This window comes from Rhinoderma darwinii, chromosome 4 (assembly GCF_050947455.1).
Source record: "Rhinoderma darwinii isolate aRhiDar2 chromosome 4, aRhiDar2.hap1, whole genome shotgun sequence".
NCBI lineage: Eukaryota > Metazoa > Chordata > Amphibia > Anura > Rhinodermatidae > Rhinoderma > Rhinoderma darwinii.
The window spans coordinates 79855032-79870590 of NC_134690.1; the positions used below are offsets into that span (position 1 = coordinate 79855032).

Sequence of the window (15559 nt, forward strand, 5' to 3'; positions counted from 1 at the left end):
GGAATTTTACGCCTCGTCTAAACGAACACTGCTAAATTAAAGTGTAAGTCAATGGACAAACGGCTCCGCTGCGGATTAACGCTGCGGAGTGTCCGCAGCGGAATTTAAGTGAAATTCCGCCACGTGTGAACCCAGCCTTATAGGGAGTACAAATATAACAGACATGTCAGTAGAGCTGAGTAAAAATATGTTAATACCTCAAAGGTGGAAAGTCTAGGTTAACATAAACTAGCAGAAATTACTTTGGCATGTCAAATTTAAAATAGACTAGGGAAACACAAAGTTGTAAAAAAAATTCCACTACTCTTTAGTCTTTATATGAGAAATGAAGACATAATAAAACAGGACAAAATGCAGAAAAACAAATTAAAAAAATACAGACCTCATTTAAACAACATTTTCTATTATAACTGTAATGGTCAAGACATTAAACTATTGCCACTAAAAGCCTTCGCAGTGCTCAACAGAGTACTTTCTAGTGCTGTATTTTCATAGTGGTTGATATTTTGGGAATCTTTCAATCCCTTGGTCAATTATTTTTTCCTGTCTTTTTTTGTTGGATATGCAAATGGGAAACGGACATTGTTAGCCTAGGGCCCCAGGACGACATTTTGTCACCTGCAAGTCACTGTAGAATCAAGCCATTACTGTGACTCACGTAATAAAGAAGAAAGTTGTAGGCAACAGTCAAATGTTGCCGTGTAGACCTAGCCTTATGGTTAATAATAATAAAAAAAATAGTAGTGCTTGACTTGTGCATTATTTGTAAAACAATAATTAAAACAAAGTCACCACCCCAGGGGTTTACTTAAATGAACTTTCCTTAAAGTGTCCCTTTCATTAAGCAAATTCAAAAATAGGTCCCCTGAATGTTCTATGGTGCAAGGCAAATAAACTAATAATGTAGTCGGCACTGGTACATATTTTGCAGCTCTGTAAAATATTCTGTAAACCATAAAATAGGCAATCATTCCAATGATAAAATCTATTTTTCTTTAAAGACAACCTGTCATGTTGAACATACTGTCTGATCTGCGGGCAGTATGTTATAGAGCTGGAGGAAGTAAGCAGTTTGATATACAGTTTTGTGGAAAATAATTGGTATAAGGCTTAATGCAACAGATTTGGTATAAGGCTTCATACAACAGAGTTGTGAGCAGGAGTCTGTTTCGTGGCACCTGTATGGTGCTCCGTACAACGCACATTCTCTCCCTACAAGAAATGCCTACGTAATATGGTGTCCAACAGAAAGAAAAGCTCTGTATGCCTTCATATGAAATCGGAGACATACGGACATACAGTACAGGACCCCATACACTTCTTTGAGCACTTGAATTGTGGCTCCATACAACTCAGATGACAGGTCCTCTTAAAGAGGACCTGTCATCGCTCCTGACATGTCTCCTACAGTAAATACTTGTATTCCCCATTAAATAACAATTTTGGAATATTTTTTCTTACAATTCTACATTGTGCCGTTATTCCTCCAAAAAACTTTTGAATAAATTGACAACTGGGTGTTGCCATTCCCCTTGTCAAAGGGTGTGTCCCCACATAGACTGACACTGTCAAATCAGTGCTCACAGCCTCAGGGTAAGATCACACGGAGCGGCCCTGACACGGTCGCAACGTGGCCAAGAACCGCGCTGGCACTATGTAGGCGCGGCTGTCAAATACCTTGTTAAGGGGTATTCCGGTTACATGCTCATGCGCACTGCAGCTCCATTCGTTCTCTATGGGAGCGCCGGAGATAGCCGAGTGCAGTGTTCGGCTTTTTTCGGCGCTGCCATTGAGAATGAATAGTGGGTAACTTGTTGTAACTTGCAAAATCGTGCGTGTATTAATTCATGGCCGTACGATTTTGCAGATAAAGGGACGGTTTCCCCGCATTAACATGTGGCCACTAACAGGCTATTTGACAGCCGCACCGAACATGGTGCCGGCGCGGTTGTTGGCCGCGTTGTGACCGTGTAAGGGCCGCTCCATGTGTGGCCTTACCCTTCGACTGTGTAGGGACACAGCTCTAACTGGTTACACCCAGTTATCAATTGATTCATAAATTCATCTGAGAAATAACGGAACAATGCAGAGTTCTAAGAAAAGAGGCTCCAGAATTGTTATTTAATGGGTAATGTACAAAGAGAGACATGTCAGGAGAGGTGACAGGTCCTCCTTCAATCCTTGTCAATGTGGGCTTATGAGTTCAGTGGACAGTCAGTCAATGACTGTCAGTCTACCTTGTATTTGTGTACATACAAGGATATCTGTCAATCACTGAGTAGGCCCGCCCACTAGACTCATAAGCCCAGAGTTAGCAGGAATTTAAATTAATAAAATGCAAGTTATATTAAATGTTTTTCCAAACTATATCAATCTGCTTATCTCCTCTTGCTCTATAACTGACTGGAGACGGACCTTATTCTCACACTGTAATAGCCTCTACGCTAACACTGATGCGCTACAGGCATTTATTTAGCTATCTATAAACTTTATACGATTTTAGGATATGCTAAAATGTGCAGAAAAACAAACAAAAAAAATTTAGGTATATGAAATTTAAGTTAAACAAAAAAAAATATGAAAAAAACAAATATCCTTTGGTTGCATAGATAAAACTATCTTCCATTCTTTCTGGTTCTCTCAGGCACAATCTTTAAAAAATAAAAGTTAAAAACATTATATTAAACGATCACTACAACACTGTAGAATGTTATCGTCTAAACAAAGCATCGTTAAAGAAATGATGACAAATAGTTACTTTGTGTTAACAGTATATTCACTATAACATACTATGTGTGATTCAGATTTTGAAGATACACATTTAGTTTTTCTTCTGTCCTGGCTGCAGTGAGCGGTTTCCTAAATAATACACTACATACAATATAAAATATACTGTACAGTTTATACTAAATGTAGCATAATATATGGTATTTAAAGAAGCAGTCCACCCCATTGTACCTTATAGACAACAGCACTACAACATCAGAATGTGCTGGACGGTCAAGAGGAACTGTAATATTATAACAGGAAAGTGATGTCATTTTGTTTTGGTGCTACGGTAATTTCTGTCCCACTAAATGTCACATAATCTTTACATCTACAGGGAACATGGAAACCCACAATTTGGTTTACAATATAAGAGAGTTAAGGGAATTTCTGTGGGCTTTTATGGACCCACAACATGTATGAAGAAAAACACACTGACTGCTGCTTTAATAAACTTATATTATACTTTAAACTGCACAGAGGGTGTTCCTGGCAAACTTCTCTCAAAAACACATTGAAAGCCGTTTTTCTTCTATACAGGACTGGCGCATGGATGTACAGCTCAGGAAAAATAACACTTATTAACACCTAACTTTTTATAACTTTTGACTATTTTAACTGCAATGCAGCCTGTGGTTGTCCTGTGGTAGCAAGGGGGTTAACACAATAGTTTGCACTGCTTGTTTTGAACTGTCCCATCTCAATCTTTTATGGGAAAAATGGGGTCTCAAAACTAGTCATTGTCTTTAATTCAGTGAAAGTCTTAGTATTCTCTTTCAAAGATGAATGATCGGAGTTCATGCTCTCCTCTAAGTTATACTGTCTTGTTTTCCAGTGCTTCCAGCCTCTCGGGGCCTCCATCAGCACTCTGCTGTTTAATCCAGCTGGAGGTGGCGCTGGAGTCATGAAATGACTATCACTTTCTCCAATTTCATTAACATTCTCCACAAGACTTGCAGTATTAACATTCTGGGGGATAACTTCTGTAACACTGTTGTTAAAAGACAACAATGGAGCCTCGCAGTCATCAAAGGAAGGAGGAAAACTTTCAGGCACATTCAGGGAACTTCTTTCTTCAACGATATTGGATTCTTTGCTAGTACTACTGGCAACATTACTCCAACTTCCTATTTCACCTGTAGAAGGTGGAAATTCTTTATGCTTTAGTCCCTTGAGATAGTGCTTTTTTTGGTGCATCCCAAGAGACCCCGCCGTTTTGCAGACTTTAGAACAATGGAGACAAACAAACCCTTTAACACTCTGTTCTGCTAAATGTTTCTGCTCATGGTTCTTTTTTGTACAAAGGTATAGGAATTGCTGGGAGCAAAACTGACAGTCATACATTTTTTCTCTAGTGTGAATCCTCTCGTGCTTTTTCAGGGTTTCGTGTAACATAAATGACTTGCTGCAGTACTGACACGTGAAGTTCTTCAGTGTCTGGTGAATGCGCTCATGTTTATTTAGGTTCCCCGGGAAGGAAAAGCACTTTCCACATGTCTTGCAGGGATAGGGCTTCTCCCCTGTGTGACAACGCATGTGCACTTTTAAGGTTGAAGGATTCCGAAAAGATTTTTGACACAGTTCACAAAAGAAAGGTTTACTGTCCAGTTGCCACTGTGCAGTAGCTATTTCCACCCTATCTGTTTTCTCATGGTCTTTAAAATCATCAGTCTCCAGAGTTTTCTCCTGTTCATCTTCTTGATCTTCAGCGTCCCCAGAAGAGCCTTTCATGTCCACTTCGTTGACATCTTTGTCTACTTCATCGACATCCTCCTCAACAGCTCTAAATCTACTGTGTTTTTTCTTTTTCTTAAATTTCCTAAATTTCTTAAAGTGCTTAGATTTCTTTTTAGGCTTGTAGTTATAGTAAGGTCGCCACGGTTTGTCAGATACATCCTGGTCACTGGCATCATCACACATCTCTTCCATTTGAATACATTCTGATTTCCGAAGTCGAATAGAGCTCCTTTCTTTCTTGTCCTCATCAGATTCTTGCCTTACTTTCTCTGGTTTGGGCTCAGAATGCCTTGGTCTTCCATTTTTTCTAAAAAACAGCGATGAACCGGAGATCTGTCTTTTTACCATAGCTTCACTTCCAATTTTGACTGTGATCTGGCAAAGAGGAGCAATGCCACTGTTTACTAGAGTTCCAGGTAATGCCGGTTTGGCTATGTATGTTTCTGTTTTATTTCCTTCTCGGATAACACTTTTGTTCTTTTTATATGAAATGGCAGGTTGAACAAATTCTCGCCTTTCCTGGTGTGATTCTACTGCCCTGCTCTTTTCTGACTGATCTTCCTCTCTTGAGGGCTTTGCCTGTGTAGCTTCGACATTATTACCCAGATAAGTATCTTCTCTTTCTGGTGATACAATGGTTCTACTTTGATTCCATCCAATTCCATTTGTTGCTGTACCTCCGGTCACAGCATTGCCATGCATTATCACAGAAGATACCCTCCTGCTGTGCATAATCACAGAAGGTGCTGATTTGGTAGTGTTGAAAGCAGAAGGAATATTTTGATTATCAGTATATGAAGGACAGGCGTCGCTATCACATTCTTTTGGCATGGGGTCTAAGACTTCAGAGGGAGAACTTGAGTTCTGAGCAGGTAAAACATTTGCATTTTTATCACACTGTATTATATTAAATGGCCAAGAGTCCTGGTTTGTGGTTGTAGCATTTTCTGATGCTGGGTCTAAAGTACAAGAAAAGCTTTCCTGGTTTTCCAAAGCAAAAGACTGAGGGATAATTGGATTTTGAACAACAGTCGCTATGTTAAATGAATTCTGTCCTTGGAAGTGTATTCCGGGGTGTTCTGTGGAGTTATTTCCAGAGCTATTCAAGGGTGCTCTTTTACACTTCATTGGCAAAAGTCTATACAGTTTGTAGGGATAGATACTAGATTTGAGGCATCTATTGTTTGCTTTACTGCCCACACCTAATCTTGGATCAATTCCATGAGAAGATTTTTGATGATTTTTAAGAATGTAATAGGTCATAAATGTTTCTAGGCAAAATATACACTGATATCGCCGATCTCCTGTATGCCAAATTTCATGTTTAGTTCGATATTCTGCTAAAGCAAATACTTTGCTGCAATAATGGCAAGGATAGGATTTCCTCCAGGAGTGGACATTTGAATGACGTCGAAGACTTGAAAGGGTAACATAGTTTCTTTTGCATACAATGCAAACATAGAATATTTTTCCATCCACTATCTTCACAAAATGGTCTGTTGCAGTGGAAGAGCAAGTGGAAAGGCCATTCTGGTCAGATGCTCCATCAGCTGAGGTAACCTGTGAAAGGTTGTTGGGTAACCTCATATCTTTTTCTGTATGGACCACTTTGAAACAGATTTGTTCATGCCTCTGTAGGCGTTTGAAATGTGCAAACTCTTTGCTGCAGTTCTTGCAGCTAAATGTCTCATGAGGCCCTTTGGGAAGCGGATAAAGTGCATTTTCACAGAAAGACTGAGGGACGGGTGGGTTACTTGAAGGAAGTGGCAGTAAGAGACTTTCATTTTCCCTTTGGTTATAGATATCAGAAGGGTTTGTTGTTTGGTCTGTTGAGCAGCTAACATTATTTGTTGAAGAACTGCTCTGGAGTATAGTTTGGGGCATAAAACATTGAGGTTCTAGAACAGGCATGTTGCCAGTTGATGACGGCTCTTGGACACAGGGACCTGTGCATGGTGTAGTGCCTTCACCATCCCCTAAATGAACAAGTTTATTGCTGTGATCAAACACAGAGTCTCTCTTGTATAGAGCGTCCCCAGTAGACACTGCATAAGAATGCTCAGCCAAGGTGTTAACTGGCTCCCCATCACTGAGGACACCATTATCGCAGTTACTTTTATCAATCTCTTCTTTATCAATCTCTTCATTAGTCTTCTTAAAATTCGCTCTCAAGTCAAGAGGAGAAAATCCATTGACTTCAGTTTCCAGAATGGAAAATGCATTGGTTATTCTTGGTCCACTAGCAACTGCAGGGTCATCTCCCTTTTTATCTACAGTTTCTGATTTCAAACTATTCCCTCCTCGATAAAATGCAGGTGGTAAGGCTCCCTCTGTTTCTATTGAGCAAGTGACAGATGAACATTTCTTGGAAGTTTTTATATTTTCTAAAAATGTTATTCCCAGTTTTTTACCTGCAGCTGCAAGGTCGGTAAGTGTCTCTTTTTTCTTCACTGCAATCTTAGAACTGTAAATAAAATTCAGTATCTCTGTAAACGTGTCAGCTTTGAAATCTGTAAGTTCCAAGACATGTCCTTGTATTAAGATACTCTGGCTCCGGAATTGATTCCTAAAATACAGACTGGAGGCTGCCAGTATATTCCTATGTGCCTTAAACTTGGTGTCTTCAACCACAATGGTGACATCACACAAGAAACCTTGCATACGCTGCTCATTTAGACTACAGAGAAGACTCTCTCCATGAAGAAAATCGGCTAAGTCTTCTGAAGTACACATTCTGATCTAGGCATGGAAATCTGTGAAGACAAAAACAAAATATGTTTAGTTTCCATAAAATTGACTATAGACATGTCAACTTCTTGAGGGTTTATTTTGTCTTTACCTAAATAAAATGTGAAACATTTATTTTAACATATGTCTGTGAGTAATTCAATCTGTTTGCAAATACAGACCCACACAGCCATACATTATATACACACACACACATATATATATATATATATATATATATATATATATATGTATATGTCCATATACATTATATATGGACCTTCTGCATACATTCAATGGTTGGGACTGATTTTTTGATTTGGGACTGAACCATACAATTTTGCAGGAGGGCAGGGGAAGGTATAAAATAATAAACTAGCAGGTTCCCGCCCTTTCAAATGCCCCCCACTCCAGCACTGACACCCCCGTTCACCGCCGCTCCGATCCCGGGAACCTCTGGTTGCAGTTACGTGCCATTCATCACTCAAATGCTGCTGCTGCAGCTAATTGCTGGCCTCATCATTTCATGGACGGCATGTGACCGCAGCTTCCAGGTTGAGAAAATTTGAGTACTTTACTGAGAGACCCCTATTAACACTTTCATGACTGTAGGTGTTTTTTGGGTGTTGATGCCATTGAGCAAAATGTCACATCTTGGAATGCTGCATTCTAAGGACCTGTTCACATGGCGTGTATTTGACGTGTATTTTGGCGCGTTTTATGCACCAAAATATGCATCAGAAAGTGCTTCATTAAGCTTTCCATTCAAATCAGTGGGAAAGTGCATAGTTAGTACATGCAATTATTTTTTTTACGCAAGCTTATTTAAAAAAACCCATAGTGTAAAAAAAATGCGTCAGGTCAATTCTTTGATGCGTAAAATGCACCAAATGTTCCCATAGTCAATGGGAGTCCTAACTGCGTGCCAAAAAATGTGCAAAAAGCATGCATAAAACGCGTCAAAATACAGTATGCGTGAAAAACGCATCAAAATCACCTGTATTTTAAAAAGCACTTCACAAGAAACGCTAGTGTATCTGACACATTTACACGTTGTTGGTTTTTAGCGTCGTTTGAACATGCCCTAAGGTTGAATTTAAAATTATTTTTTAAGTTTTCTTATGGGACACATGTAGCTTTCTTAGTGTCCCAAATTTAGTTTTATCTGTATGGCCTCATGCACACCACCGTAGCCATATGCACGGCCGTGATTTTCGGGTAGGACGGCAACGGTGTGTCACCCGCAGACTGCCCGCAAATTGCGGGGCGTGCATTAATTTCAATTAGCCTGGACACATTAGTGTCGAAACCACGGTCGTGTGCATGGGCCCATAGAAATGAACGGGGCCGCAATTCTCCCGTGGATTTTCGAGGGAATTGCGGCCGCAAAAGCACGTTCGTGTGCATGGGGCCTTAGTCTTATATATGTTCATGTTCTATTCAAAGGTATGAAGTTTTATCAATAATATTTACGAAAATTGAAATAAAATAATGCTCTAATTTTTCCATGCATAGTGATGACGTTGATATACTGTAAACACCGAGAACAAAGATCCCCTTTTCATTTGGGTGCTTTACATACAGCCTCTTCAATGGGTAATCATCTGGGTTTAGACATTTTTAGTGAAGGTCAAGAGTAAATAGGACCTGGGAAGAACAGGCAAATATTAATGGCCAATTTTTGTATGTTTGATTATTATACACTCTCTGTGATATGAATGTATTAATGCATTAACACCCAATGCTTGTACGGATGGGTCCGGAGAGGTATGTGCCTTTTTTTATGGGTTCAAACGTTTTCCTTTTTTTTACCTTTCAAAATCTTTGGATTTATTCATTTATTATATATTATACTATTGAGGCTTATGGTAGCAACCAAATGCAGAATTGCACATATTGAAAATAATTCTTAGTCAACAATTCAGGTGCTTTACCATGGGAAATTTAAAAATGTGAAAATAGTTACAATCATGGCAAAAACAAATCTACTGATCTGGAATGACCTTTACAAAAAGACAAAAACGTACGGTACAAAGGGGGAAATTGTTAGCTAGTTCAGAGTTAGAAATATATATAGCAAAAGAAAACAGCAAAGCATTAGACATGCAGGCCAATGTATATAGGCTGATGGCACATGGTATAAATGGATAAATAACAGTTGTCCCATCACTGCTATAGCATTGGATGCTATTAGAAGCTTGTATAGGCCTAGGTATTGATTTAGGATTTAGGACCGACAATAAATATAAAGTTAAGCAATGGTGTCAATAAAGCCTGGGGCTTCTGATAAGAAATGCCGGAAATGTCTAAGAAAGACAATAATAAAGGGATTTTACCACTAAGTACATTTATCCCCTATCCACAGGATAGGTGATAAATGTGTGATCGCTGGAGGCCCCACCACTGGGCCCCCACAATCATTACAACGGGAGTCCCAATTGCGGAGTGAGGAGGATTTTGAATGGAGTGGCGGATGTGCATGTGCTGCTGCTGCTGCTCCATTCAATGTTTATGGGGCCCGATGGACCCCATTGACTTATAATACGGTCCAATGGGCTCAGTCGTGATGTCTGTTGTTTTGATGAGAATAATAGCACTGCATCATGATGGAGCCTCCAAAGTAGATATGAGCAGAGCCTAAGCTATCTTTTAGTGAAAATATGACCTGAAATATTAGCAAAAGTGTTTTTATTTATATATATGTATATATATATATATATATATATATATATATATATATATATATATATACAGTGCCAACCAAAAGTTCCGGAACACCCTCATAACTTTTGAACGGCTCGAGGTAGAGGGTTGAAATTTGGTGGGATTTAATGGGGTCATAAAATCTACCAGTTAACGCCAAAGAAAACCACCCCCACCCCCTTGGGGGCGGTGGTGTGGGCGGGGATTTTGCAAAATCTTAAATGGCAGCTCTTTTCAATACAAAATTGATGCTGTAAACGATTTTGAGATAGGATTTTTTTTTGCTGAGATATTTAACGTTAAAGTTATCATCTTTATTATTGGCTACCGCCGGTGTTAGCATTACCCAAAATGTACCGCGCGGGTAAAATCCTAAATGTGTGTGAGCTTGGGAATGTCACATTAGGTTTTTTCTGCATTTTTATTCCGCAGCATGGCCATGAGATTTACTAGATCTCACCCACTTTGCTGCTACTGTTCCACACAGAATTCCGTTGCGGAAATTCCATAGCGTTTACGCTACCGGCCTTAGGGTGCAGTCGGATGGGGCAGATTTTGTTGCAGAACTTTTCTGCGACTGAAAAATCAGTTCCATTTATCTAAAGGGAACTTGCAGAAATCCATGCACCTGCTGCAGAGATAATCACATAGAACTTATTTTTAGTCAAATTCTGCAAAATCTGACTGCACCCAGCGGTCGCACTACATACTTTCCAGCAAAGTAAAAATACTCCTCCTGATGGTCTCAGAGAGTTTACATATCTAGGTGTGGCCGTGTACCGCTGGCTCTCTGACTATGAAAATCAATCTATCCTTCTTATTAGGCAGATTCAAACAGACAATGGCAACTTGGGCTAAATTGCCCCTTTCGTTGGTGGGCCGCATAAATCTTATTAAAATAATATGGATGCTACAATTGATTTATCTGCTCCATAATTCTCCAGTGTGAATTCCACTCCGATATTTCCATCAGATCAATAGACTTTTTTGGGGCCTGATATGGCATACTGGTTACGCTCGTATAAGATCGGAGATTCTCCAGCATTCTAAGACAGATGGGGGACTAGAGCTTCTCAGCCCATATGTTTATTTTTTGTCAGCGTAGGTTCAGCAGATTCGTTGGTGGGCGAGGATATGGATCCCCAAAGAGTTTTGCTGCAGGAATTTCTAGAGGGCTACTAGTTTGTAAGAAGCGGAGTGGAGGCGCACGGAATTAAATTACCTTTGTCCCAATTTCCTACACTTAGTTTGTTACATAGGGTGTTGTGGAAGGTAAGGGAGTTACAATATATACAAGATGTCACTCAGTACACGGCAATTTGAGGCACACCTTGGTTACCTAATATGTCTCAGTTAGAAGACATGAGTATCTGGAGACGTGTGGGTATCACGAGGCTGACTCAAATAGTGGAGGATGGAGTCTTACATAGTTTTACACAGATTCGGGAGGCAGGTAATATACCCTCATCTGATTTCTATAAATATCTGCAGTTGCGCCATGCAACCACAGATTAAATTCTACAGACCACTAATAAGATTCTACAAGTGATAGAGACTTTGTCAGCAGTCGTATCCAGGCTCTACCGGGCCCTTTTGGATTTGGTCCTCTCCAACTATCCAGTGAGGAGCAGGGAGAGATGGGAGGCTGAACTGGGAGACTGCTCAGCGGCAGGAAATCTTGGACAGAATACTAGTTGGATTTGAGCGAAGTTCACAGGCTTTCACACATATACTTTATACATAGGGTATAAAAAAAAAACATCAATTCTTTTATGATATTGACATTAGAGTTGATGCTTGCTGTCCTAGATGTAAGGGTGGTCCTGCAGGTATGTTACATATGTTATGGTCTTGCCTTGATTTAGAGGTTTTCAGGCGAAGGGTGGTAGCTATCATCAATAGAATTTACCAGGTTACTCTTGACATGACTCCATTTGTTTGTGGAGCCATCTACTTCCAACACGAACATCCAATGCCCGGAGGCAGCTGAAGCAGATGATCGGTGCGGGAACCGGGTGTCGCACCCCCACCGATCATATACTGATGACCTATCCTGTGGATAGTTCATCAGTATGAAAAAGCGTCCCATGCCCAAACAAACTCTTTAAGGGTATGTTCACACGCAATCGCAAAATACGTCTGAAGTTACGGAGCTGTTTTCCTGCGAAAACAGCTCCTGAATTTCAGACGTTTTTACAAGTGCACGCGTTTTTCGCTGTGTCTTTTACGGACGTAATTGGAGCTGTTTTTCATTGGAGTCAATGAAAAACGGCCCCAAAAACATCCCAAGTAGTGTCCTGCACTTCTTTGACGCGGGCTTAATTTTATGCGCCGTCTTTTGACAGCGACGCGTAAAATTACACTTCGTCTGAACAGAACATCGTAAGACCCATTGCAAGCAATGGGCAGATGTTTGCAGACGTATTGGAGCCGTCTTTTCAGGCGTAATTCGAGGCGTAAAACTCCTGAAGTACGTCTGAAAATAGGACGTATGAACATACCCTTAGGGCATGCCCAGACGTGGCGGAGTTCTTCCGCCACTGTCCGCATCAATGCCGCACAGAATCTGTGTTGCAGATTCTATTGCGGCTTTGCCTAAAATGGGCATTAAATTGATGCGGACTAGCCGTTGCGTATTGAGGGGAAGAGGGCTTCCCTTCTCTCTATCAGTGCAGGATAGAGAGAAGGGACAGCCCTTTCCCTAGTAAAAGTAAAAAGAAATTCATACTTACCCGGCCGTTGTCTTGGTGACGCGTCCCTCTTTCACCATCCAGCCCGACCTCCCTGGATGACGCGGCAGTCCATGTGACCGCTGCAACCTGTGATTGGCTGCAGCCGTCACTTGGACTGAAACGTCATCCCAGGAGGCCGGACTGGAGGAAGAAGCAGGGAGTTCTCGGTAAGTATGAACTTCTATTTTTTTTACAGGTTGATGTATATTGTGATCGGAAGTCACTGTCCAGGGTGCTGAAACAGTTACTGCCGATCGCTTAACTCTTTCAGCACCCTGGACAGTGACTATTTACTGAAGTCGCCTAGCAACGCTCCCGTAATTACGGGGTGCACACACGTAGTCACCCGTAATTACGGGTGCACACACGTAGTCACCCGTAATTACAGGAGCCCCATTGACTTCCTTAGTCTGGCTGTAGACCTAGAAATACATAGGTCCAGCCAGAATGAAGAAATGTCATGTTAGTAAAACCAATATGCTCCGCAGCACACATAACATCTGCAGACTTCATTGCGGAATTTTGACTCTCCGTTGAAGTCCATTGAGAAATTCCGCAATGAGTCCGCAACAACCAGTGTATGCTGCGGACACCAAATTCCGCACTGCAGCCTATGCTACGCAGCGGAATTGTCTGCAACGTGTAAACGAACCCAACCACAAAGCTGTGGAAGGCAATGGAGAAACGTGTCCGCAGCGGAATTCCAGAGCAATTCCGCCACGTCTCTTCCTTATGCCACCTCTTGGCTGGTACTTTACACAAATTTGATGATAAGAACTCCTCTTAGGCCTCCTTTACAAACAAAATTTTTCTGTCAAATTTGAACTGCATCAAAAAACGCTTCTAAAACTGCTAGCATTGTTAAAATCTAACATATATTATTTAAGCCATTTTTAATGTGGTTTTTGGTGGCGTTTTTCATTTGCTGTCATTTTGTACATCCTCTTTTTCTGGCATTTTTGAAGTCCTATAGAGAAGTCTATGGCGAAAAAACGCAATAGAAAACACCATACCCAGATAATGTTGTTTGGAAAAAGATGCACTAACCACAAAGTTGCCCAAAAAACAGCACAAACCAACACGCAGTTGTGTGTAGTGTATTTTATACTAGAGTATAGACTTTATTGCTGCAGAGAATATGCATCAAAACCACTGGAAAACGAAGGAAACTCGCAGGTAAAAACCGCGCCTCATTGTTTGAAATGGAAGTGTGTTTGAAATGGAATCTAAACAGAAGAGATATATAGGCTTATTATTCTGCTCTCCTGGATCCAATTATGATTTCTGCTTAAAAAATGCATGCATAATCTGCGCCGTGTAAACAAGGTTTAAAGGCACTTTTACACGGGCCAATGATTGGGCAAACGAGTGCTCATATGAACGCTTTTTCTGATCATTGACCTGTGTATACAGGTCATCGATCAGCCAACAAAAGAGCAAAGGCTTGTTCATCGGCTGATCGTATGGTTTATGCAGCACAAAATATTATGGTTGTCGGCAGCACATCTCCCTGTAAACTGGGAGACGTGCTGTCCACATGATGGAAACGCATGGTGACGAGTGATCGTAGTAATGACTGCTCGTCCCCATACATAGCTCCTTGTGAAAGGAGCAAACGAGAGATAGATTGGCGCTCGTTTTTACGGCCCAAATTGGCAGGTGTAAAAGGACCATTAGACTGAAATCCTAATTTCTTAGAGACCCCTTGGAGAATGACCTTTTCAAAAGCCCCAATATATGGAGGAGATTTTAAAATTATATCATGAACACTTTTAGCACCCTGGGGGAGATCCATTAACACATACAATATCTATACAATATGGGCGGTGGAGTGAACAGCATATTGATCATTGTATTTACACCAGAAAACTGTCATAAACACATTGATAAATCTGCCCCACTGAACCTCAAGTATTAAAACTGTCTGAGGGCTTGTCCACATGTAATGGAATTGCAGCAGAAAATTTCTCACATTTTTCAGAAACTCCCCTGCGGAAAAAGCGCACCATTTCCTGCGGTTATGACTGCAGAAAATGGTGCGTGTTTTGCTGCGTTTTTCACAATGCTGGGAGATGGTGCCATCTCCTCTGAAAAATGCAGCAATTCAGGGGAATTTCTGCTCGGAAACTTAAATCTCACCCACTTTGCTGCTACTGTATTCTGCTGCGTATTTTCCGACTGCAATTCCGGACGGAATGTTGCTGCAAATTTGCGGCAATTAAGCAACGAATGACAGATGATTCAGCATTTCCGCACGGAACACGAATCATAAATTGCCATGCTGCAGAATTGAAAAACGCACCGCAGAACACTTTATGCACGACTTTTGTGCGTATTTTTTACGCAGCGTGGGCATGGCATTTTCTAATTCTCATTCACTTTGCTGCTACTGTAAATGCTGCAGAAATTCCACACAGAATTCTGTTGCGGAAATTCCGCAGCGTTTAAGCTACGTGGGAACCCACATGTGTTTATTGTCTCCAAAGCAACCAATCAGAATTCAGCTTAGACAGCTTAACTGGGAAAATGAAACATTGTATCTGATTGGTTTATCTAAGCCACAAAAAGACATTATGAGGCGCAGTGTTTGTATTGCTTTGCATCCTGACACTACACACTTGGACTAGATTCACACTTGTAGTTTTAATTCAGATTTGTATGCAGTTTTTGATGCAGTTCTTTATAGCCAATTCCAGAAAAGAAGAGACAAGGAGGAAATGTAAAGACAAATACTTCTATTCTCTTGTAGATCCACTCGTGGCTTTGGCTTAAAAAAACTGCGCCGAAAACTGTATCTGTGAATCCAGCCTAAGCCTGGAGTGTATTCAAAAGAAAGGAAAAGTATAAAGAAAGGCATTTTATAGCTACCCTCTTATTTATCCACAAAAACTGCA

At 40.7% G+C, this 15559-nt stretch overlaps 1 protein-coding gene across 5 annotated transcripts in view; it reads right to left on the bottom strand.

Annotated features, from left to right (window-relative positions):
- Positions 1 to 283: 283 nt before the first annotated feature.
- Positions 284 to 15559, bottom strand: part of ZBTB38 (zinc finger and BTB domain containing 38) — a 37712-nt gene continuing 22436 nt past the window's right edge. For all 5 annotated transcript variants that reach the window (XM_075861245.1, XM_075861244.1, XM_075861242.1 and 2 more), the window contains exon 2: positions 284 to 7256. In XM_075861245.1, the coding sequence (XP_075717360.1) occupies positions 3475 to 7236 (3762 nt within the window). In that variant the 5' untranslated portion in view covers positions 7237 to 7256 and the 3' untranslated portion in view covers positions 284 to 3474. The remainder of the gene's footprint in view (positions 7257 to 15559) is intronic.